This window comes from Microplitis mediator, chromosome 8 (genome assembly GCF_029852145.1).
Source record: "Microplitis mediator isolate UGA2020A chromosome 8, iyMicMedi2.1, whole genome shotgun sequence".
Taxonomy (NCBI): Eukaryota; Metazoa; Arthropoda; class Insecta; order Hymenoptera; family Braconidae; genus Microplitis; species Microplitis mediator.
This window is the reverse complement of record NC_079976.1, coordinates 6,621,162-6,648,396: the sequence shown is the minus strand read 5'-3', so window position 1 is coordinate 6,648,396 and position 27,235 is coordinate 6,621,162. Positions and strand designations below refer to the sequence as shown.

At 31.8% G+C, this 27,235-nt stretch overlaps 2 protein-coding genes across 2 annotated transcripts; one reads left to right on the top strand and one right to left on the bottom strand.

The window, feature by feature from the left end:
- Positions 1–264: 264 nt before the first annotated feature.
- LOC130673325 (uncharacterized) lies at positions 265–5,169 on the bottom strand. The gene is made up of 3 exons (XM_057478297.1): positions 4,988–5,169; positions 4,838–4,927; positions 265–2,756 (listed from the first exon to the last, which is right to left on the bottom strand). The coding sequence occupies exons 1-3, from the start codon at positions 5,154–5,156 to the stop codon at positions 265–267; spliced, it is 2,751 nt and encodes a 916-aa protein (XP_057334280.1). The 5' UTR covers positions 5,157–5,169.
- A 224-nt stretch (positions 5,170–5,393) lies between these two features.
- Positions 5,394–10,845, top strand: LOC130673323 (uncharacterized). The gene is made up of 5 exons (XM_057478296.1): positions 5,394–5,538; positions 5,796–6,197; positions 6,768–7,387; positions 7,564–7,765; positions 9,968–10,845. Exons 1-5 carry the CDS (start codon positions 5,394–5,396, stop codon positions 10,603–10,605), a joined length of 2,007 nt encoding a protein of 668 aa, XP_057334279.1. The 3' UTR covers positions 10,606–10,845.
- Positions 10,846–27,235: the final 16,390 nt, after the last annotated feature.

Here is a 27,235-nt window from a genome sequence, read left to right as displayed (position 1 = left end):
AAGTTTTGAGGTTGGCTCAAAGAGTTAACCAGGTATGAAATTTTTATTTTTTTGTGTTTAAGTAAATTTTCAAAAATTAAAATAAAATAAAAAAAAAATTCAAAGATATTTTTCGTTTCAATTTTTGAAATTTCATACAAAAAGAAAATTATAAATGAAAGTGTAGTTCTACTTATCTTTCGCTTCGAATTTTGGAACTGTAATGATTATAGTATAAGAAAAAAAATTCAAAAAATTAAATTTCAAGCTGATAAAGAACAATATTTATTGAGAATCAATGCAGTAAACTGAATCAATAACGAATAAATAGTTATTGTCATTGAATTTTTCAACAGTGTAACAAACATTTTTTAAATTATCAATTTTAACTGCAAATAAATTTTCTTCATCAGTTATTTTACATAAATGTATAGAGTCTATCTTCACATTGGACAATGTTTCAAACGGTGTTATTGTCGTTAATTTATTAATAATAGCATAAAATTCCGAATTTGAGATGCAATTTTCACAATTGTTGTGACAGTTACAAAAACATAACTGAATAAATTTTGTAATTACTCCAAAAAAATAGTTTTGATCTTCGATGTCAAAATATTTTACAAACGTGGAGTTTATTTTTCTCTTACGTTTGTATAATTGCGATTCATAAACAAATCGATTTTTAAATAATCGTTGAAACTCGTAGATTTTTTTCACATCACCCAAGGTATGATGATTCGAAAAACAGATAACTAAATCATCTGGCAAACTTTCGACTCTTTTGCAGTTTCCAAGGATAGATGTATTGTCATAAATTTTCCTCAGCTTGCGTCTATTTTTACCACTTTTTTCTAATCGTTCACAGAATAAAGCTATTTTAGAATTATAGAGGAACGTATTAAATTTTTCTCGAGTGAGATTAATAAAAATAGTTATGGCTGAAGAAATTTGAAGCTGGACGTAACGAGTTCCATGAATTAATCTTTTCAGTAATCCATTTAAATTTTCAAATGGATAACATGAAGTCACCCATAATGGTCCCAGATCTTTAACAACATCGGGTAAATGAAGCAGGTGATGTAGATTACAAGTCATGTGGTTTAAACCATATAAATCTTCATATCGTCCCACAAACTCTGTAAATAGTCGAGATGCTAGTGTTATCATATGATCAGAAACACTTTCTTGGTGCAATAAAGTAACACCTAAAACCAAAAATTTAAGATGATCGAAATAATTTTTATCCATCAAGTCATGAAGAAGAGGTAGAGAATAATAAAGTAAGAAGGTACGGAATTCATGTGCTTTCCAATATTTCATGTCAGATATCAATCTCGGCTGTCTGAGTATATTGCACGGAGGACGAATAGAACGAATCCTTGCATTGATTAAGTCAACGTACTGGTACAATGAAGCTTTATGAGTGGCGAATTTTTTATCAAACAACAGTGAAATTAGTTTTTTTGTAACGCCCAAGTCAACACAGTGCATAGAATCAACTGCAGTAGTTCTTATAAAATCGTAACAAATTTTTGATAAAAAAGTAGGTCCTTTTACCCCTTGAACGTCTTTTTTTTTCAATTTTACAGCATCTTCTGCCTGTTCGATTGTTTCTTCTGTGGTTCGTAGCTTTAAATTATTAGTAAAACGATAACACTGTACATGGTCGATTTTTTCACTTGCAATTTTACATTTTTGACATCCATACCGTGCCATATGAGGACTCATATTTAAAAACAGTGCCTTTGCGGGCAAATCAAGAGTTCCATTCATGATAAAACCTCGCACGAAAATAGGAATATTAAAATTTGGAACATTGAAATATAAGCCGTTGTAAAAAACTTTGAGCTCATCATAGAATGCAGCCATAAATTTATTAGGGTCTGGCTTTTCAAAACCAAACCACAAGCCAGCTAATATGGTATTTTCAGGTTTTATTCGCTCGAGGAATGGCAATTCATTAATTCTTAAGAAAAAAGGCCATACGTTAAACTTCGAAGATTTAAATGGAGAAACACCATCTGTATTCCAGGTAAAAGAAATATTCGTGCACTTAGACAGAAAATGACCTACCCCCATGAATGATTTGTAGACATCACCATCATAAATATCCTCTTTATTTTCGTTATTGGTCTTGTTTCTAGTGAAACGATAATTTAATAAATTATAAAATCCGGAACGTAAAAACATTGCTGATAGCTGAGCAAGGATAGACAATGTTATGAAGTAAGGAACACTTGAATTTTTATCAGTTACAGGATGACAATTAACACAACTGGAATTTTTCGAAGGTAGCGTATGATAACAGGAAGGACAATAATAATGGCGGTCATAATTAATTTTCAAACGGTCAAAATATTTTTTAAATTTATACTTAGTAGTTAAACAATGATGTGGCTCGATGCAGTGAGTACTAATGAGCAATAATATATCAGACAAGAGTGAATCAGAGATTTTGTGTCTTATAGTCAATAAAAGAACTGAAAGTAAACTTTCATGAAGAGAAAGAGGAGCTCCTGGATAAAGAGGTTCATTGGAAATGTCATCATCGAAAAAACTTTGCTCAGAAGTTGAAGACGCCTCTTCTTCACTATCAGAATTTTCTGAAGATTCAAGGTTAGAGGAAGTGTCGGCAGACTGAATAGAACTCAAATCATCCTGATCGGCTCCAGAACTAGAGGTATTATCTTGAAGAGTTGGAAGAGTTTGTCCAGGTGATAACTCAAGTATGTCTTGTGCCACAAAACTATCGTGAAATAATCCATGAGAATTGAAATCTAAAGGAAAAATAAAATTTTATTTTTCTAGCGAAAACTAAAAAGAAAAGGAGGGAGAAAAATATTCGGAATTAGAATAGAAAATTTAATGTAGGCCTGACAAAATTATAATTTAAAATTAAATATGAAACTAATTGATTATCGAAAACACAGAAGATAGTATTATCTTATTTTTTAACAAAATAGCATTTTTAGAAGGTCTAAGTATCGAGATAGAAATACTAGGCTAGTTTTTAGATTAAAAAAAAAGCAAAAAAAAAGAAATTAAAAAATAATTTATGAATTTTTTAACCCCTAGGGCAGTGAAGAAAGAAATGTCCAAGATCACGTGTAATCATTGGCGTCGGCCAAAGATTACATGTAATCTGAGGTTTTCATATTAACTGCCCGAGGTGGGAAACATACTATTTGAACAAAGTTTTAAGACTGTGAATAAATTAAAGAGTCTATTGGAGATAAAAATATTAGTACTGTCCTTAAAAATAATTTGAAATACCCAAAAAATCAGAGCTCTGACTGCTGTTGCATTGGACAGTACCAATATGTTTAGACTTCAGAGTCCATGAAATTATTTGTTAGCCCCCAACCCTTGGTAAATAATTTTTAAATTAGCAACAGCAGTCAGAGCTCTGATTTTTTGGATATTTCAAATTATTTACCGAGGGTTGGGGGCTGTCAAATAATTCCATGGACTCTGAAGTCTAAACATATTGGTACTGTCCTTAAAAATAATTTGAAATATCCACAAAATCAGAACTTTGACTGCTGTTGATAATTTAAAAATTATTTACCAAGGGTTGGGGGCTAACAAATAATTCCATGGACTCTGAAGTCTAAACATATTGGTACTGCCCAATGCAACAGCAGTCAGAGCCCTGATTTTTTGGATATTTCAAATTATTTTTTAAGACAGTACCAATATGTTTAGACTTCAGACTCCATGGAATTATTTGGTAGCCCCCAACCCTTGGTAAATAATTTTTGAATTAGCGACAGCAGTCAAAGCTCTGATTTTTTGGATATTTCAAATTATTTTTAAGGACAGTACCAATATGTTTAGACTTCAGAGTCCATGGAATTATTTAGTAGCCCCCAACCCTTGGTAAATAATTTAAAATATCCAAAAAATCAGAGCTTTGACTGCTGTCGCTAATTCAAAAATTATTTACCAAGGGTTGGGGGCTACTAAATAATTCCATGGACTCTGAAGTCTAAACATATTGGTACTGTCCAATGCAACAGCAGTCAGAGCCCTGATTTTTTGGATATTTCAAATTATTTTTTAAGACATTACCAATATGTTTAGACTTCAGACTCCATGGAATTATTTGGTAGCCCCCAACCCTTAGTAAATAATTTAAAATATCCAAAAAATCAGAGCTTTGACTGCTGTCGCTAATTCAAAAATTATTTACCAAGGGTTGGGGGCTACTAAATAATTCCATGGACTCTGAAGTCTAAACATATTGGTACTGTCCTTAAAAATAATTTGAAATATCCAAAAAATCAGAGCTTTGACTGCTGTCGCTAATTCAAAAATTATTTACCAAGGGTTGGGGGCTACCAAATAATTCCATGGAGTCTGAAGTCCAAACATATTGGTACTGTCCAATGCAACAGCAGTCAGAGCCCTGATTTTTTGGATATTTCAAATTATTTTTTAAGACATTACCAATATGTTTAGACTTCAGACTCCATGGAATTATTTGGTAGCCCCCAACCCTTAGTAAATAATTTAAAATATCCAAAAAATCAGAGCTTTGACTGCTGTCGCTAATTCAAAAATTATTTACCAAGGGTTGGGGGCTACTAAATAATTCCATGGACTCTGAAGTCTAAACATATTGGTACTGTCCTTAAAAATAATTTGAAATATCCAAAAAATCAGAGCTTTGACTGCTGTCGCTAATTCAAAAATTATTTACCAAGGGTTGGGGGCTACCAAATAATTCCATGGACTCTGAAGTCTAAACATATTGGTACTGTCCTTAAAAATAATTTGAAATAGATAAAAAATCAAACGTCCGACTTTTATGTGACGTTTTGTCCGTATTATTAGACACGTAAATCGTGATTTTTACCTCTAATTTCTGGTTCATCATAGCTAGCTCGTGATTTTGTCGAGTCAGATCTAATTGAGGTACTTTCCGAGGAAGATAAATCATTGGCATCTTAAAATTTAATTTGTCATATCAAAATTAGCTCTTAAATTTTTTTTAACTCTAGTATACCTGTAGTTCTTTGATCGATTTCATCATCTTGGCTTCCATCAGAGTCGTATTCTGTTGGTATACTGTTATCGGTTGAATTTTTATCAACCTGCGGTTCTCTCATAAACTTCAAAATTTTGTATTTATAAGATCTAGAATAATCTTCAAACAATTTTACGCGTTTTGGCATTTTTGAGTTTCAATCAGTGGTTTGTATTTATTTAGTCAGTTAATTCTTTCGTTTTTGTGCGCTTTATTTTGAATTATTTGTTTATTTTTAAGTATCATAGTTACGGTTGCCACAGCACTATTTATAGCAATACTATGGTTACGTTGTTTACCTATGCAGAAGATTTATTTTCAAATAAATCTTACAAAATAATTTTAACGACTTTTCTCATTAGTTTCATCAATTATTTCTAAAAAAATGTCACTCTGGGCCCTGATCTTATGGTCGAAATCACGTGAACGTGACATTATAAAATATGACAGCATTAAAATAAGTAAATCTGGTGACGCTTCAGCCAAATGGAAAAATAAATTTTATTCACTACAGATTTTACGAACGAGCGGTAAATTAATTACTAATTATTTTTATTTATCTAATAATTTTTTTTTTAACTGAATAATGTTGGAAATTAAATTATTTATCTATAATTTTAATTTTTTGTTTTGTATTGTTATTTTCCGGAATATATAGTAATGTTTTACTGCTAAATCTATATATATCGAATATAATTCTGTATTTAACTATTTAAAAATTATTTTTTCCTTAATTTACTTTCCCTTATATTTTTGAGTTTATTATACCTCGATTTATAATAATTAGAGGATAAATTATGGCTGGAGTCCCTTATCGTTGATGTTGAAGGCAACGTTCAATTACCTGATGCCGATAAGAATAAAAATACGCATGAGAAAAATACAGTTGCTTCTGAACTAAGGAGCAGGAAGAAAGCTCTTAATGTTATGAAAAGTAACCAAGATACTTTGGTGGCTCAAACACCAAATGTCCTTGAAAACATCACTGCTGAAATTGATATGAAGAACACAGACAAGTCCGATTCTGATGATTATTTGTCGGATCGTGGTTACTCACCAATAAAAAATAAAGAAGTTATCAATCATCAGAATGGCTCTAAAATACACACTGTTAAGGCTGTTATTGAAAGCAGTCAAAAGAATGACAATTTTTCATCAGTGTGTCCTTTATGTAAATCATCATCAAAAGGTATAATTTTGACAATATTTATACATGGGAAAAAAAGAATTGTTGCTCTAACAGGACATGGCCCTGTAACAGCTACAGGACGTAGTTCTGTTACAGCCACAGGACTTGCCCTGTAGCTGCAGCAGGAAAGCCCCGTAGTATTTATAATATCAGTCTTGTTGCAGCAATAGGTTATTTCTGTTGCATTCACAGGAATAATTTTGTCGCAGTCACAGGTTATTCCTGTTGTAGTCACAGATCTATTCATTATGAAATGAAAACAACACTTTTCTGATAACTAGAAAAAAAATTTATTAGTGCGGGAAATTTTTCTCGCCCAAAAAAATTTTTTTGGCTCAAGAAAAATTTTTCTCGCCTGAAGAAAATTTTAGTTTTCAATTCATAATGCAAAAAATTTCTTAGGGCAAGTTAAAATTTTCTTGGGACGAATAAAAATTTTTCATGCAAAGAAATCCTTTTTTTTCTGTGTAGCTTGTCTAATTTAACTATGATAACTATTTCCATGTGAGATAATGAAAATTACTATTAAGACTAATTGGACTTAAATGTTAAATTATATTTGATTTTAAGATTTTGCACGAGGACTTGAATTAAGTCAAGAATTACTCACTCTTTTCCGTGAAAAGATGAGTAACTTTGACACGAGACAAGACAACCAATCGAAGTCATCATCGCAGTTACTTCAGTCGATTATACCCGCTCAGCAGCCTCATTCCAAATTTATAAAACAATTATCCACTTCATCATCCTCCGAAAAAATCGATGATCTTTCAGTTGAGAAATACACCCAACTTTCTGATGAAGAGCTTTTGAAATCTACACGTTCACCTAACAAATCTTTATTTTCAAAAAACGAAAATTTTCCCAGTCAAAAAACTTTTGAATTTTCTTCTCGTCATAGAATGAAGCTTTCTCATGCAAAGAGCTATAAACTCAATCTACAAACCAGTAAGTCATCGTGTCCACAGCCAAACGTATACTCTCCTTCGAGTCTTGAAAAATTTCCTTCTTCCCGAAATGACGACCACTTGACGAAAAAATTGGAAATTCCCGCTTCACTGGACGACAAAATAATAGCCGATACGAGCTATCAAAAGTCGTCTATCAGAGATTTTGGTGAAACTATCGTCGTAAATCCTATTAGTATACCAGATTCGAAATATTTATGGAATATTCCGTCTCCAAAAAAAGTTTGTTCTGTGTTATTTTTTTTTTTTTTTGCTATTTAATCAATAATTTAGTTGTTTAAATACATATATATATATATATATATATATATATATATATATATATATATATATATATATATATATATATATATATATATATATATATATAAATTATGAAAATTATTTTTCTTTATCAGGTAGAGCTATTGCAGAATTCAGATGTTTACATTGACGAAATGAGTTTGAGATTTATAAAAAACAAATTTAATCAAGATCCTTCTGAAATGGCACGACGGTTATTTAAATCGATTATTGGAGAAGATCGTTTAAGAACTATGAGCCGCACTGGTGGCAATGGATGGCAGCCATTACCATTAGATGTGTATCAGACCATTTTCGGTACCATTAGTTGCTTAATATTTTTTCTGATTCCTACTCATGTATATATATATATATATATATATACATAAAATAGATTTTTCATTTTTGGCTTCTAATCGAAAATTATGCTCCTTGAAACAAAATAAAAAAATTTGCCTCCAAGTAATCTGCTATCAAGTACACAGCGCGTACTTACCTGAATAAAATTTACTATTCAAATAACATGATTAAAATTTTTTTTAAACCTTCGAATTTTACAACACGATAACGGATCAATGAATTAGCATAACCAAATCATTTTTGCTTGAAAACAATTTAACCTTAAAATTTAATTCGTCGTAAATTTTAAGTTATTTCACTTTTCCATCAAAACTACCAGACTTTCTCCAAAATATTTTAGAAACTTTTTTGTAGATCATTCAATATCTAATAAAAACATGTTGTGATTTTAATATTTTTATGGTTCATAGCTCGCTGATTGCAAGTATTAAAAATTAATTTTCTGAAAGATCTCAATTCTTTCGTAATTAATTATCATATCAGTCTAACATATGTGGATGTTTAATTATATAGGGGCAGGGAGGGAGGGGGGGGGGCAAAGCGGGGTAAGTCTAGTATTGGTGGAACAGTAAAACAAATCGGTCTGTCAGTTGACCCTGCGGGCCAGCCCCAAAACTTCCTGCTGTTTTCGAGCTCGAGAACCTCGAAAAAATTATTGTGAATACATTTTCGAACTCATCGAGCTCGAAAATACTTTTGTATGCCATTGTTTTCGAAAAAAACATTTTTTAGCATTTCTTTCTCCCACGATATCTCGCGAACGAATTAACCGATTTTGATGGTTGAGGTGGCAATTGACGTATTTTATTGTTCTAGAGCTGATTAGATTTTTTAATTGATCGATTCGATAGGTTCAGAAATATTCACGAAATACGAAAAAAAAACGATTTTTTTTCATTCTTTCGTTGACGATATCTTTTGAACGGATTATCTGATTGAGACGTTCTTGGTGGCAATCGAAAGCTTTTATCGAGTTCTAGAGCTGATTAGATTTTGGAATTGATCGATCCAATAGTTTTCACAATATCCAAAAAAAACGAAAAAAAATTTTTTTTTTTTTTTATATTTCTTAAATATCTCAAATAACTTCCCGAATTTTTTGAAAATCGTCGATTTTCTCAGCGGGAAGTTAAAAAAAACCATGAAAGACTTTTTTCAATATGAATTGGATTTCGTAGACAATTTAAGTGTATTTATGCTAACGCATTAATCTTTTGATGACTTATAAAGTTCAAAAATTGAAAAAAAATATTCATCTCTGTTCTTTAAATAAAAAACGTTATTTAGGCACGCGCTAGCTGTGTAATTGAATAAGAGAGATATGTTGGTTGACTACCCATTTTTCTGTTACAGGCAACATGATTTTCGCATGGGGACGAAAAAAAAATCGTCTATATTTGGCACAATTCAATATATACACAGTTATGAGTTTTGTGTTAAATCCAATACAAATCTTATGTCCAAACCGGCCTGCACAAATTTTTGTATTAATTTTACACATTGTGTTAGTGATAAGCATGGACACATTTGATAATTTCGTTTAACTTTTGAACAAGTTAAATACTGATTAGAAAAATTTATCAAAAAAATCATAAATATTTCAAGAATTTGTCATTTTAAATATTTCTTTTTATTGATATCTAATTTAAAATACAAAACGTTGCCAGATATCTAATAATTTTATTATCATTACAAAAAAACATAATGCTACAAACTCAAGCATGTCGAATAACTTTTAATACAAATTTTGTCAATTCAGCCAATTTTTAGTTATATTTTATTTAAAAAAAAAAAATTTATCTTTGTGTAAAATGAGAACAAAAAATTCAAGTTTTCTAGTTGACAATAACGTCACTATTATTAGTCTTGAATGACATAAAAAAATGTTACTTTCCTGACTTTCCGATCATTTAACATGAAAAATTTGTTAAAGCAAAATATTATATATGGCTCGTTTTGAATTAACAGATTTGTGTGTTAAAAATCATCCCAAAATATTGAACTGAATTTTTTTTTAACACAAATACACTAAATGTCTAACTGTGTATAAATATATATTGTGATCATCTCAAATCATTTTGAACAAAATTCATTCTTTTTATCTCCTATATTTTACGTTACCACATTTTTTTTCGTTAAGTAAAATAAGTATTCTTTTAGACTTCGTTCGATTACATGCTAAGCCAAAAGTTAAACCCGAAAAATTTGAACGGGCTGTTACACAAATGTTCACTTCAATAAGACGACGTAATAATATCTTAAAGCCAATGAGTCATACTTTAGTAAACGATAATAAGATGAAAACAAGTGATACAAAAAGTAAAACTACGCGTGCAAATGACTTCTGTGGAAATCAAGTTAATGACGAAGAAATCGATATTCTTGACACTGAAACTACTCACAACTTGGCAAGCAAAACCCGTAAACGTTTTTATAGTCGATCAAGAAGCCCATCATTACGTAACTTCTCACCAGGCCCTGCTTCAAAACAAATTAGTGTTTCAAGTTCTGTTTCCGATAAAAATTCGCCAATAATTAACACTGTAACTTCTAGCAAATTTAAGCGTAGTACTTCTCCATTTTCATCCGCTCACTTGCGTCAGAATTCACACGAACGTATTTATGATTACAATCAGTTAAAATATCATTCAAGAAGTTCTTCTTGTGATAGCCTTTCGATTAATAATCGACACCAGTCGCGTCAAAGATCTCGGAGTAGATCGCATTATTCTCAGCATGACTCAAAAAGTAGGAAATTCCCCAACCACTACCGTGATAAAGAAGAAAGACGCCATTAACGTAAATTAAAAACACGTTCGACATGTGATTTTTTTAAATACTCATCTTATTTAATTGATTATTTTTCTTGATTACCTTTATATTTATGTTTTTAATCCATTAATGATAAAAAAGTATTTAATTAACTTTAAAAGGAAATTGTTTGAAGATATCCATAATTATTTTATATATTTATGTAATTTCATTAATATATGAATTTTGTTTTTTGTTCAAACTGAAACAGTTAGATTAAAAATTTATGAAAAAAAATACTTATCCGTTAAATTATTAATACGCCGATAAATATACGGGCAAGTTTAAAGGTATAAGAAGAGTGAAGATCCTAGCTTACCCAGCACTAGCCACTGTCTCTGATCTTCATCTAGCGGAGCGCGCAAGAGAAAAAATTTAACTCACTAAAACTCGTTAGCTCTTGTTCTATATTAATTAAAAAATTTTTCGGAGATGTACAATTTAGTGTAAGCTTTTTCCTGTATTTTTGGAATTATAACAAAGGCTGATAGCTAAATTAGATCAGAAGATATCGGTTTTTAATGTCAAAACACATTTTTGGTTATAAGAAATAAAATTTTAAAGATAAAGAGTTCATCAAGATCTATGAAGATTTGCATTTTTGTCCTAAATATGTGGTTAAAATTTCCAATCGATCGAATTATTTTTCTGCACACCAGGCGATTTTTTATAAATTTTTTTACCAGCAGCAATATTTTTTTTTTTTAATTTCTATAAAATGTCAATTTTTTGGGTAGAACAGAAAAAGAAAATGTGAGTGAATGAGTCAAAAAATTTAGAGCGATCATAAAGCACCCTCAGCGCTTTTGCGGCAATATCGCATAAAAATGGATATATATATATATATATATATATATATATACATTTTCGAGTAAATATATAGAAATCAAAACATTTTTTTTTTTCATTATAAAAATTAATTTTCAAAATTTTCGTCCGATCCTTGCGAAAATACATCGATTAAGCGCAAAAAAAATTTGATACTCTTGTTTCGATGTTTCATAAGGAAATATCAAGCGTCCACTTGAGGCGTAGTGTCCGAAACAGGTGATTTTGCATTATATATAGTTATCATTGTGTGATTTAGTTGTTCTATTCCATAAGTTTTCAAAAATTTGAAAACTGCAACAGGTATTAGATCAAACTCTAAAAATATCGAGCTTTAACAGAACAATCTACAGCTAACTTACTAAAGATCTTCCACGCATCGGTTGTTCACGGATCTGCAAAAGATCTCCCAAAAGTCTCTGATGTATTCTTCAATATTGGAAAATATTGTCTCCCCAGGTAGACTTACTAAAGATCTGTCATGGATCTGTGAGCGAAAGATATGTGGTAGATCTTTGAGAAGTCTGCTGTAGATCGTTTTATTTTTACCCGGGTACTTAGATACAATAAAATGATGTTAATTAATAAGATTATAAACCTGATCAATTGTACGTAAGAGTTGCGCGAATGACAATTCAATAAGCAAAACAATAAATGAAATGAAATTCAAAACAATATAGATATGAAATACATATTTAACGTGATCCATCGATATTACTTGATATTGATCAGGTTCATCATGTTTTCGTTGACGATATTTCATCAGAGTTTTCGAAATCTCATTCCTGACCAGCCCACTTTCAGCAAACTTTTGCAAATTTCTATTTAGCTTTGGAAATATCGGCCAATTACGTCGAGTAGGATAACCAAGGTAAATTCCTGAGACGAGTGGTTTTTTCGGCATGTGACATTTTTCGGTTACTAACGTTCGGAGAGTTATTTCAATCTCAACAAATGCGTCATCTTTACCGAGCTGAGAACAATTCAATATTTCTAGTGTCGATTTAACATTTTTAACACCAACAAATTTCATTGCATTTACATCATGCCCGAGAGAATAAACATTGTACTTCAATTCTATCAAATCTTCGAGATTTTCAACATTTCTAAAGGTATTCTTTGATACCAGAGCTGTATTCATGAATGACTGCACAACTATATTGCAAACCGCGAAAGTAACGAGGGTGGTGCCAAAAATAATTCTTCCAGGATTAGTAGCTGCCAATGAGGGCGATGGTAAATTCAAGTAAACACGTACAATATCCATTACACTTTTTGAGTATGGGTCTTTGAATATGTACTGTAGAATAACGAATATTAATATATTTGTGGCGAAAAATAGAAATGCAAGATATGGAGGAAAAAACGAAAATAATTTCCCGGCAAGCAGTTTCGATTCACGGTATTGAGTCATTACAGAAAGACCTGATTGTTGTGATGGATAAGTCATCTCGCCTTTTTTCTTTGTACTTATCAAGAACAATGGCATCGCTGATAAATCTATTTTTTTAGTAATTATTTCCGATGTTAGACTTTCGTTATCGACGCTGTTGAAAGTACCAAAATATTTAGGAAGTTCATCATTAATTACTAACACTGCGTTCAATTTCTTAGTAAGTATTCGAATCATTTCATAATCATAGCCTTGGAAAGTTTTCAATCCATTAATAATTTTATATGAAATAGATGATGGTTTGTTAACAAAGGAACTTTTTATAATGTATCCACCAAGATTATTAGTTTTATCAAAAAATAAATCTTGACATGTTGCTTCAACTGGAGAGAAAATTTTCATCGATATATTTATTAGTGCAAAATAAATATTATTTACAGAAGGAAATTCACGGTAACAATTACCATACATTACGGAAATGGTTTCCATATCATATGGTGACTAGTTTTTTTTTGGAAATCGTTTATAGGAAGATGCCACTTAAACAAATTATGGTAACTATGTCCATGCATACGATGTCGACATAGCTTCTGTCAATTTATGGTAATCGTTTCCATACTACTGTTGTAATCAATATCATACTATTATGGTAAACGCTACCATATTACTATGGGCAACCATTCCCATAATATTCTAGTAATGATATCCATAACATTCAGGAATCCCTCACTGTGGTAATTGTTACCATATTAAATGATAAAGCTTACCAGGATCATGGTAAACATTACTATATTCACGGTAAGAAATGCATGGCAGTCAACACCATGCTGGTATGGTCTCAAGACAGATATCAAAATAGTATGTGAAATATTTCAAGACAGTATTGTAACGAGTCCCAGAAGTATGGCGTTATTTACTAAACTGTATAGTGCTGGAGCTATTGTACTGCTCACACGTATGCATAGCAGACACAGCGAAACAGCATGGTCCTGAGACCCATACTATAATGCCGAGGGCGCAATGCTATTAGTTTTTCCCGCCATAATTTCTGGCGTGTCAATCAATGCATACTATCGTATTACCGCCAAAACTATATAGATGTTGTTAGACTAGGTTTATCAGCCAGAAGCAATGTGGATACGGCAACGCAGTATGGGCCTGACGGCCATACTGACATTGCGACGTCCGCAACAACTATTGTCAATGTTACTATTCCCGCAATGGTTGAATCATCTATGCATACAATTTTATAACCTACTAAAATCTTCGATAGCATACAGTATGGCGTTCATGCCCATACTGGCATAGTGATATCCGCAAAATATTTCTTACCGTGTATAATGGTAATGGTTACCATGATGTATAAGGTTTATCCTCATACGCACCGAATAACCGTTCCGATGTGATAGAATTTATTTTTACGTGACTCTAGGAAGTATTCCTATGAGTGCGGTAGTCATTACTGTAATTCGAATACCGTACGATATAGGAGCTCATCATTTTTATAGAAGTGTTTCCTATAGTTATGGAAACTTTTTCCACAAGTTATGAGCGTATATCCCATAATTGTTTAGAGTAATTATTACTATAACGTTATGGGTTGAAATTCTATAAACGTACTAGGAACGGTTACCATAAGTTTCTCTCCGTATACTGTTAATTTACTTACCAGAATTATAAATTTGGCTGATTAAGGTCCAAGAATGATTGTTGAATGCCGTTATCATTGTAACTTTATTCCAGGACCTCGGTGCGAAATCAGTGAACGGATTGAAAGAATATAATTTAGGTATTCGTGTCTGATGTTCCCAGCAAATGAAGATAACATTGAGTATGTCATTTTTCCAAGCCTCCATTAAGAATGACTGAGCATTGTCGCATCCATTGCTGATGTCGCCACCATCTGAGATTATGAAAAATTGATTGAAATCTCGCCATGTTTCATTGACTAGAACTTCTTTCACTTTCATTGGTGATGTTAAGATCATAGTAACCCATAATATCGGCGTTTTTTGATTCACCGGGATACCAAAGTTTTCAGAGTTGTCAAGTAGAATCATTGATTCAGTTATACTTTTGTAAAAATTATTATACACTGAATTTTTTGACGAGTCAGTTATCAATATACTTGCTTTCACATCAGGAGAACAATTATTAATCAAATCGGTCTAAAAATTATTGTATTTATAATTAAAAAACATTAATACGACGTTTTGTAATAACTATAACATGTAACTTACCATCAAATCAATTCGTTTATTCATCTCATCTGAAGGTATTTTTATATGATATGCATCGAGATAATGAATAATAAATATTAAAATAAAAAGAATATGATGAATCATTTTACGTGCAGATAAAATACTTGTCATAACGTTAACACGTCTATATTGACTAAAGTCATGACTAAAGGGTGGAAATACTTTTTTTTAAATTATTAGCTTATCGTTACTTACAATTATTTTAATGACTAGTTGCTCCGTATTTGACACGCGATCGAAAAAAAAACCAGGGTAAACAATACTGATTTCATAAATGCAAACATATGCAGATTAAGTGAAAATAAATATTCCACTATCTATTTTTTTGATAGAAACATAACGGGGAGTCCGGGGAAAGACGACCCCTCAAGTTGCTAATTATTTCTCCCGGCTATTGGGCACAAGTTGTTTTGATCTATCTCGAGCAAATCCATCATAGTTTTGTCATAAGTTAAGAAAAAAAAAATGTTTTCGGGGCTTGACGAACTGTTTTTTAAAAATTATAAATTTTTTAAGGGATCCCCTGGTCTTGTCTATGCACTGAGAGAAAAATTTACTAATATTTGATAAATTAATTTATCAAATATTCGACAGTATTTATTAAATACTATCCTACACATATCAAATATCGATCTCTCCATCGACTAAATATTGATAAATTGATATTAACATTTAATTTGTCGCTGATCAATATTTAATAGAAGTTTATTAATATTTAATAAACTTTTATCAACTATTGATATGTGAGATTTGTATATGGTATTAATGAGTGTAGTGGCGTTGTACCCTCTGACCTAACATATTGCCTTATACATGCGTTACAACTAACAAATTGTTTTTATGCTTGTTGAAATAATAAAAAAAAAAATAAAATAGTGTTATAGAAAAATGTTTAAAAAAGTGGGGCTTGCTAAATTCCACCTAACCTATTGGCAGGGAGCCTAGTATATGGTGGGGACAACTGAAACGATCGCAGCGCTCGCTGTGGATACAATTTCGTTAAATCATGCTCTCCTTGAATATAAACACGTGAAAATTAAGTTTAAAAAAAGTTTGGAAAATCCAAATGAGCATGCCTTAAGCGGTCGTGTCATACACGAATTATTTAGATTAAATGTTTACGTTACGATTTGTTAATTTTTTCATAAAGACTCCTATTTTTTTCTTTTTTTTTTTTTGCTTACATTTTAGGAACTATTAAACTAATTTATTATAATAGAAAATTATTATAGAAAATATTAAAAAATTCTCGCGGATAGAATGGAAATCTTTGCTAACGCCATCTAGCACGCTCCGATAGAAGAAGCAGGTCTTCACTAACTCTGTTTATATATTTTTTTTATATATGGCAGCCTGAGATGTAAATTTTTAAGCTTCGACAGTGCACATTTTATTATTTTATAATTAAACGAATAATGATAGAGTTGTGGATTTTTAATCAGTTTGTCACAATGAATTTACGGATATATTGAAATAAAATTTGAAAAAATTCGTTTTGTTTTTCGAAAGTTATGGTGATTACAAGAAGAGTGTTACATGTATTTTACAGGATTTTTTTCTAAAAAATTCATTTTTTATCTAAATTGTGGGTTGGACCAGCTGTTTATTGTTTAGAAAAATGACCATTGATGTTTTCTTTAATTGTGGTATGAAGGCTGACCTACTTTAACCACTATATTATTATTTATTTAAAAAAAACTCTGACGGAACCCAGTTTTTTATTTTTAGGCGAGAGTAGAGCATACCTACGCTCGCGCTTAAGGCATGCAATAGTTCATAATAGTTATTGTGTCGTTAATGTTTGCCTTTGCTCATCGTTTGAGGTTGAAACAATATTTTATAATTTATTGATTCAAATCCGGTTTGGATAATGATTTTTATCATTGCCTAAAAATTATTTTTAAACCCTTCGTTACTCGCGCTATACGGTGATTCCCTGTACAACACTACTTAAGCTAATAGAGTTAGCGTGAATATGAGTGAGACACTAGAGAAAGCGCGTGTAACGGAAGGTTAAAAAAACATAATGTTTTTTTAGTTACGATTTACAAGCAAATTATCATGAATAAAAATAAAATTATTTTCTTCAATTTTGTTAAAAAACTCAATTGACTATTCTACTATTTTTTAAACCATTATCATTGTAGTTGTCATATATTATTTGTTTTGATTTTATCGGTTAACCTTATTCTATTCTAAAATAATAGTGTTTATTATTTATTAAAATTTTTTATACTTAATTTTTTTATCGAAATATATTCAATTTAATTTTCTCTATCAAAAATACAATTACACTTTTTTATTTATGTCATTATAAATTTGTATATTTTGATTTTATAACGAATTTTTATTTTTTACACTGATTTTATATATCTTTTATGATTCTCGAGCATGATTTTTTGTAGCCATCAGATGTCGTTTTCGTCGCGCTCCCTGCCAATATTAACTAAACAAACTGCTTACATATCACGTTAGTATATAAGATATGTAGAAACGTAAACTATAGATCAGTCTGTATTCATTAATGTTTGATAAACCACCGATCAATAATTGATAAACTGTCTATTATTATTTAATAAACACGTTTACTAATATTTAATAAGCTGTTTATTAATATTTAATAAACTGTATTAATATTTGATAATGACCGACTTGAGAACAATCTAAGTGAGCGGTTTATCAAATATTGATAAATTTTATTAATATCTGATGAATTCTTTTCTCAGTGTCGACGGGAAAAAGATCTTGGTTTATTCAAATAAAAATATCAACATGAGTACCCTGCGTTCATTCATCATTTTATAATTTCCGTTATGACTAAGAATTTTAGATTCTACACGAAAAAAAAATAATCACTAGCTGCTAGCGATAAAAAATCGTTAGATGTAAGCGATGTTTCTGCTAGCCGCTCGGATTTTTTTTGTTAGCAGGCAGCGATTAAAAATTGCTAGCCGAAAGTGATTTTTTCGCTAGTATACTATAGCTATAGCTAGTACGGTGTAGGTAATTTTAACTCGGTGTGAGTCTTATCTTCCACATGGTTCAGTGTTATTCACTCAAAGCTCATACATCGTCCGATCATAAGATCTGTATATAAGTTGAAAATTACTCTACTACCGTTTTGATTACTGAAATATACTTATATGTTATAACGACGTGGAAGATAATACTTACGCCGAGTTGAAAGTACCTACACCGTGCTAGCTACTAGCGAAAAAATCGTAAGTTTAGATCTTCCTTACCCTAGCAGACCAGAGTTACCGTAAATTTACGGTATTTTTACCGTAAATCTACCGTAGAATACCGTAAAATTCGAGTAGATTTACCGTAAATTACGGTAAATCGGTACTTTACGGTGGATTACCGTAAATGACAGCGGGCATATCGTAAATTTACCGTCCAATACGATAAATCTACCGTAAAAAAATTCGGGTGGATTACCGAATTACCGTAATTTATGGTGGATTACCGTATTTCCGTATTTTACGGTAAATCCACCGTAAATTACGGAAAATCCACCGTAAATTACAGTAAATCGGTATTTTACGGTGGATTACCGTAATTTACGATGGGTTTACCGTAATTTACCGTAATTTGGGTCCGTTAGGGTAAGTAATTGATAATGATTAGATACAATAAAATAATATTAATCGATAGGATTATAAACCCGATCAATTGTACGTAAAAGTCGCGCGAATGACAATTCTAAAAAAAAAACAATACATGAAATAAAATTCAAAATTATATAAATATAAAATACATATTTAACGTGATCCATCGTTATTACTTGATATTGATTGGGTTCATCACGTTTTCGTTGACGATACTTCATTAAAACTTTCGAAATTTCATTCCTGATCAACCCACTTTCAGCAAATACTTGTGAATTTCTATTTAGTTTTGGAAATATCGGCCAATTACGACGGCTTAAGAAAACAAGGTAAAGTCCTGAGATGAGTGGTTTTTTCGGCATGTGACATTTTTCGGTTACTAACGTTCGAAGAGTTATTTCAGCCTCAGCAATTGCGTCATATATACCAAGCTGAGAACAATTCAAAATTTCCAGTGTCGATTTAACATTTTTAACACCAGCACGTTTCATCGTCCTGACTACAAACGGGTCGGCATAGACGGTGTACTTCAATTCATTCAAATCTTCTATATTTTCCACATTTCTAAAGGTATTTTTTGATACCAGAGCTGTATTCATGTATGACTGCACAACTATATTGCAAACCGCGAAAGTAACGAGGGTGGTGCCGAAAATAATTCTTCCAGGATTAGTAGCTACCAATGAGGGCGATGGTAAATTCAAGTAAACACGTACAATATCCATTACACTTTTTGAGTATGGGTCTTTGAATATGTACTGTAGAATAACGAATATAAATATATTTGTGGCGAAAAATAGTAATGCAAGATATGGAGGAAAAAACGAAAAAAATTGCCCGGCAAGCAGTTTCGATTCGCGGTATTGAGTCATTACAGAAAGACCTGCTTGTAGTGACGGATAAGTCATCTCGGCTTTTCTCATTGTATTACTCAAGAAAAATGATATCGCTGATAAATCTATCTTTTTAGTTGCGATTTTCGATGACAGACTTTTGTCGTCGACGCTGTCGAAATTACCAAAAGATTTGGGAATGTCATCATTTATTACTAACACTGCGTTCAGTTTCTTTATAAGTAATTTAATTATTTCATATTCGGTACCTTCGACAGTTTTTAATCCGTTAATAATTTTATATGAAATATATGGTGGTTTGGTAACAAAAGAACTTTTTATAATATATCCACCAAGATTATTAGTTTTATCAAAAAATAAATCCCGACATGTCGCGTTATCTGGAGAAAAAATTTTTTCGTTATATTTATTCGTGTAAAATAAAATTTATACACGAAGAGAAATTTACGATAACAATTACCATGCATTACGGAAATGGTTTCCATATCATATGGAGACTAGTTTACAGGAAGATGGCATGTATACAAATTATGGTAACTATTTCCATACGATGTCGGCATAGTTCCTGTAAAGTTATGGTAATCGTTTCCATACTACTGCTGTAATCGCTATCATACTATTATAGTAAACGCTACCATATTACTATGGTCAATGATACCATATATGACAATAATAATTTCCATATTGTATAGTAAAAGTTACTCCAATATAATGCTAACCATTACCACAATATCATAGTAATGATAACTATCAAATTCATTAACTCCTCACTGTGGTAATTACTACGATATCAAATGGTAAACCAGACCAGAGTCATGGTAAACGTTACTATATATAATGGTAGCGGTTACCATGATGTATGAGGTTTATTCCCAAACACACCGAAGAACCGTTTCGATGTAATAGAATTTATTCTTACGTGACAATAAGAATCATTCTCATGAGTGCGGTAATCATTATCGTAAATTAATGACTATACGATATAGGAACTTTTATAATTTTCATAGGAGTGGTTCCTATAGTTATGGAAACTTTTCCCGGAAATTATGAGCGTATATCCCATAATTGTTTATAGTAACTATTACCATAATGCTATGTCGAAATTTCATAAACGTACTAGGAACTGTTGCCATAAATTTCTCTCCATGTATTATAAAATTACTTACCAGAATTATAAATTTGGCTGAATAAGGTCCAAGAATGATTGTTGAATGCCATTATCATTGAAACTTTATTCCAGGACCTTGGAGCGAAATCAGTGAACGGATTGAAAGAATATAATTTAGGTGTTTGTGTCTGATGGTCCCAGCAAATGAAGATAACATTGAGTATATCGTTTTTCCAAGCCTCCATTAAGAATGACTGAGCATTGACGCATCCATTGCTGATGTCACCACCATCTGATATTATGAAAAATTGATTGAAATCTCGCCATGTTTCATTGACTAGAACTTCGTGCACTTTCATTGGTGATGTTAAAATCATAGTAACCCATAATATCGGCGTTTTTTGATTCACCGGGATGCCAAAGTTTTCAGAATTGTCAAGTAGAATCATTGATTCAGTTATACTTTTGTAAAAATTTTTATACATTGAATTTCTTGACGGGTCAGTTATCAAAATACTTGCTTTTACGTCAGGAGAACAATTATTGATGAAATTGGTCTAAAAATTATTTTATTTATCATTAAAAAACATTATTACGACATCTTATAATAACTATTACATGTTACTTACCGTCAAATCAATTCGTTTATTCATCTCTTCTGAAGGTATTTTTATATGAAATGCATCGAGATAATAAGTAAAACATAATACAACAAAAAGAATACGATGGAACATTTTACGAGCAGATAAAATTCTTGTCATAACGTTAACACGTTTATATTGACTAAAGTCATGACTAAAGGGTAGAAATAATTTTTTTACAATTATTAGCTTATCGTAACTTACATTTATTTTAATGACTAGTTGCTCCTTATTTGACATGCAATAAAAAAAAAGGGTAAATACTACTAATTTTACAAATGCAAACGTATGCAGATTAAGTGAAAATAAATATTCCACTATCTACTTTTTTTTATAGAAACATACAAGGGAGTGCGGGGGAAGACGACCCCTCAAGTTGCTAATTATTTCTCCCGGCTATTAGGCACAAGTTGTTTCGATCTATCTCGAGCAAATCCATTATAGTTTTGTCGTGACTTAAGAAAAAAAAATGTTTTGGGGCTTGACGAACTGTTTTTAAAAAATGATAAATTTTTTAAGGGATCCCCTGGTCTTGTCTACGGACGGGAAAAAGATCTAGGTTTATTCAAATAAAAATATCAACATGAGTACACTGCGTTCATTTATCATTTTATAACTTCCGTTATGACTAAGAATTTTAGATTCTACACGAAAAAAAATAATCACTAGCTGCTAGCGATAAAAAATCGTTAGATGTAAGCGATGTTTCCGCTAGCCGCTCGTATTTTTTTTTTGTTAGCAGGCAGCGGTTAAAAATTACTAGCCGAAAGTGATTTTTTCGCTAGTAGCTAGTACGATGTAGGTAATTTTAACTCGGTCTGAGTTTTATCTTCCACATAATTCAGTGTTATTCACTCAAAGCTCATACATCGTCCGATCATAAGATCTGTATATAAGTTGAAAAAAAGGAGGCGAAAAAAAATTTTCGATCGTAAAGCACTCTCTAATGCTTCGCATTATGAGTCGTGCAATACTCTACTACCGTTTTGATTACTAAAATATACATATATATTATAACGACGTGGAAGATAACACTTACGCCGAGTTGAAAGTACCTACACCGTGCTAGCTACTAGCGAAAAAATCGTAAGTTTAGATCTTCCTTAAGTAATTGATAATAATTAGATACAATAAAATGATATTAATCAATAGGATTATAATCAATTACGATCAATTGTACGTAAGAGTCGCGCGAATAACAATTCTAAAAAAAAAACAATACATGAAATAAAATTCAAAACTATATAAATATAAAATACATATTTAACGTGATCCATCGTTAGTACTTGATATTGATCGGGTTCATCACGTTTTCGTTGACGATACTTCATTAAAACTTTCGAAATTTCATTCCTGATCAACCCACTTTCAGCAAATACTTGTGAATTTCTATTTAGTTTTGGAAATATCGGCCAATTACGACGGCTTAAGAAAACAAGGTAAAGTCCTGAGATGAGTGGTTTTTTCGGCATGTGACATTTTTCGGTTATCAACGTTCGAAGAGTTATTTCAGTCTCAGCAAATGCGTCATATATACCAAGCTGAGAACAATTCAAAATTTCTAGTGTCGATTTAACATTCTTAACACCAGCACGTTTCATCGCCCTGCCTTCAAACGGGTGAGCATAGACGTTGTACTTCAATTCATTCAAATCTTCTATATTTTCAACATTTCTAAAGGTATTTTTTGATACCAGAGCTGTATTCATGTATGACTGCACAACTATATTGCAAACCGTGAAAGTAACGAGGGTGGTGCCGAAAATAATTTTCCCAGGATTGGTAACTGCCAATGAGGGTAATGGTAAATTTAAATAAACACGTACAATATCCATTACACTTTTTGAGTATGGGTCTTTGAATATGTATTGTAGAATAACGAATATTAATATATTTGTGGCGAAAAATAGAAATGCAAGATATGGAGGAAGGAACGAAAAAAATTGCCCGGCAAGCTGTTTCGATTCGCGGTATTGAGTCATTACAGAAAGACCTGCTTGTAGTGATGGATAAGTCATCTCGGATTTTTTCATTGTACTTCTCAAGAAAAATGATATCGCTGATAAATCTATCTTTTTAGTTGCAATTTCCGATGACAGACTTTTGTCGTCGACGCTGTCGAAAGTACCAAAAGATTTTGGAATTTCATCATTTATTATTAACACTGCGTTCAGTTTCTTGGTAAGTAATTTAATTATTTCATATTCGGTACCTTCCAAAGTTCTTAATCCGTTAATAATTTTATATGAAATATATGGTGGTTTGTTAACGAAAGAACTTCTTATAATGTATCCACCAAGATTATTAGTTTTATCAAAAAATAAATCCCGACATGTTGCTTCATCTGGAGAAACTTCTATCGTTATATTTATTAGTGTAAAATAAATTTTATACACGGAGAGAAATGTACGGTAACAATTACCATGCATGACGGAAATGGTTTCCATATTATATGTGGTGACTAGTTTTTTTGGAAATCGTTTATAGGAAGATGGCACTTATACAAATTATGGTAACTATTTCCATACGATGTCGGCATAGTTCGTGTAAAGTTATGGTAATCATTTCCATACTACTGTTACACGGAGAGAAAAATATCGCCAGATTAAGTATACGTATCGCTATTCTGGCTATACGCTGTATAGTCATCTTATTTAACGATACGCCGTATAGCCAATTCAGCTATACAGAGTATCCTCACAGTGGATCGTCAAAATGACGATCCTTATCCTTATTTTAGGCATTTTATGAATCGCTGACATGACTATTGCGCAAACTCTGTATTTAGGCATCCGGCAACTGAGAACGACGATACGTATAGCCAATTTAGCTATACGGATCCTCACGCTGGCGATACAGATACCTATATCAACGAAACTACATATCGTTACAAAGGCTATTCATCGTATTGTTAAATTAAATAAACGAATACTTAACCTAACCCAAATACGTATCTTTATTTTAAAGATACTATAGATTATTAAATTAATATGAGAGTATTCCTAAATTAGGTATACGAATCGTTATTCTGACGATACGTCATTTGAGGATACATTGGATAGTCATTTTGGCGATATTTTTCTCTCCGTGTATAATCAATATCATACTATTATGGTAGGTCAACGCTACTATATTACTATGGTTAATGATGCCATATATTATAATAATGATTCCCATATTTTATAGTAAAAGATATCCCAATATTATGGTTACCATTATTATAATTTTATAGTACACGGAAAAATTAAAACCCGACTGGTTCGTGTGCAGCACACGACTGAATCGTGTGCAAGAAAAAATGAGGGCAAGCACACGACTGGTTCTGGTGCGCACACGACTGGTTCAGGTGCGCACCCGAACCAGCCGTGTCTAGCACCGTAACCACTCGTGTGCTACACTCGAACAGTTACTGTTCGAAATTATAGTAATCTACACAGTTACATGATTGACAGTATGATTTTTGCAATTTTCACCAGCAAAATTTAACACTGCCTTTTAGTAGCGTTCACGATTATTATATAAAAAAGGTTTTTATGATAGGAATTAGATGAAAAAAATTGACTTAAACTAACTAATTGTAATTTAGATTGTTTGTCATTGAAATTTATTCATATGTGAATAATTTTTTTCATCTAATTCCTATCATAAAAACCTCTTTTATATAATAATCGTGAACGCTACTAAAAGGCAGTGTTAAATTTTGCTGGTGAAAATTGCAAAAATCATACTGTCAATCATGTAACTGTGTAGATTACTATAATTTCGAACAGTAACTGTTCGAGTGTAGCACACGAGTGGTTACGGTGTTGCACCAGAACCAGTCGTGCCTAGCACCGTACTCAGTCTGGTGCGCCACCCGAATGGCAACAACGGCAGCACCAGACTGAGTACGGTGCTAGACACGGCTGGATCATGTGCACACACGAATCAGTATTGTTCTGCACACGACTGATTACGGTGCTGCAATTCGGGTGCTGCACCACACTGAGTACGGTGCTAGACACGACTGGTTCGGGTGCGTCGTGTGCTTGCCCTCATTTTTTCTTGCACACGAACCCGTCGGGTTTCAATTTTTCCGTGTAATGATAACCATAACATTCATAAATTCCTCACTGTGGCAACTATGACCATATTAAATGGTAAAGTTTACCAGAGTCATGGGAAACGTTACTATATATAATGGTAACGGTTACCATGATGTATAAGGCTTATTCCCAAACGCACCGAAGAACCGTTCCGATGTAATAGAATATATTTTCACGTGACTCTAGGAAGTATACCTATGAGTGCGGTAATCATTACTGTAATTCATTTACCATACGATACTAAAACTTTTATCATTTTTATAGGAGTGTTTCCTATAGTTATGGAAACTTTTCCCGGAAATTATGAGCGTATATCCCATAATTGTTTATAGTAACTATTACCATAATGCTATGTCGAAATTTCATAAACGTACTAGGAACTGTTGCCATAAATTTCTCTCCATGTATTATAAAATTACTTACCAGAATTATAAATTTGGCTGAATAAGGTCCAAGAATGATTGTTGAATGCCGTTATCATTGAAACTTTATTCCAGGACCTTGGAGCGAAATCAGTGAACGGATTGAAAGAATATAATTTAGGTATTCGTGACTGATGGTCCCAGCAAATAAAGATAACATTGAGTATATCATTTTTCCAAGCCTCCATTAAGAATGACTGAGCATTGACGCATCCATTGCTGATGTTCCCGCCATCTGAGATTATGAAAAATTGATTGAAATCTCGCCATGTTTCATTGACTAGAACTTCGTTCACTTTCATTGGTGATGTTAAGATCATAGTAACCCAAAATATCGGCGTTTTTTGATTCACCGGGATGCCAAAGTTTTTAGAATTGTCAAGTAGAATCATTGATTCAGTTATACTTTTGTAAAAATTTTTATACATTGAATTTTTTGACGGGTCAGTTATCAAAATACTTGCCCTCACATCAGGAGAACAATTATTAATCAAATTGGTCTAAAAATTATTTTATTTATAATTAAAAAACATTAATACGACGTTTTATAATAACTATTACATGTTACTTACCATCACATCAATTCGTTTATTCATCTCTTCTGAAGGTATTTTTATATGAAATGCATCGAGATAATGAGTAAAAAATAATAAAACAAAGAGAATACGATGGAACATTTTACGAGCAGATAAAATTCTTGTTATAACGTTGACACGTTTATATTGATTAAAGCCCTGACTAAAGGGTGGAAATAATTTTTTTACAATTATTAGCTTATCGTAACTTACATTTATTGTAATGACTAGTTGCTTCTTATTTGACATGCAATCGAAAAGAAAACAGGGTAATCACTACTAATTTTATAAATGCAAACGTACACCGATTAAGTGAAAATAAATACTCCAATATCTACTTTTTTTTATAGAAACATAAAGGGGAGTGCGGGGGAAGACGACCCCTCAAGCTGCTAATTATTTTTTGTGGCTATTGGGCACAAGGTGTTTTAATCTATCTCGAACAAATCCATCATAGTTTTGTCGTAACTTAAGAAAAAAAAAAATTTCGGGGCTTGACGGACCGTTTTTAAAAACCGATAAAAAAATTTTTGAAGGTATCCGACGTTCCCTGGTCTCTTCTACTGACGAGAAAAAGGTCTGGGTTTATTCAAATAAAAATTTTAACATGAGTATACTGCATTCATTTAAGATTTTATAATTTCGGTTATGACTACACTGTAAAAAGAGCGGTGTTAAAAATAGACTCATTTTAACTCTGGCCGGTGTTAAAATAAAATTACACCGGTGTAGCAGGAGTAATTCACCGGTGTTGAAGCGGGGTAAACTGCGTCCGCTGCTCAGAGAATTAACGTTGGAAAGCTTACAAAACGCAAAAAATATCTTGACACACACACACA

What these genes read in the sequence shown, in the direction of transcription:
- LOC130673325 (XM_057478297.1), bottom strand. Translation starts at nt 5,156, where the DNA reads ATGCCAAAACGCGTAAAATTGTTTGAAGATTATTCTAGATCTTATAAA. An exon ending in AATCGATCAAAGAACTACAG is followed by an intron (nt 4,928 to 4,987) that starts GTATACTAGAGT and finishes TTAAATTTTAAG; the next exon opens with ATGCCAATGATTTATCTTCC. An exon ending in TGATGAACCAGAAATTAGAG is followed by an intron (nt 2,757 to 4,837) that starts GTAAAAATCACG and finishes TTTTTCCTTTAG; the next exon opens with ATTTCAATTCTCATGGATTA.
- LOC130673323 (XM_057478296.1), top strand. Translation starts at nt 5,394, where the DNA reads ATGTCACTCTGGGCCCTGATCTTATGGTCGAAATCACGTGAACGTGAC. An exon ending in ACAGATTTTACGAACGAGCG is followed by an intron (nt 5,539 to 5,795) that starts GTAAATTAATTA and finishes TATAATAATTAG; the next exon opens with AGGATAAATTATGGCTGGAG. An exon ending in ATGTAAATCATCATCAAAAG is followed by an intron (nt 6,198 to 6,767) that starts GTATAATTTTGA and finishes TTTGATTTTAAG; the next exon opens with ATTTTGCACGAGGACTTGAA.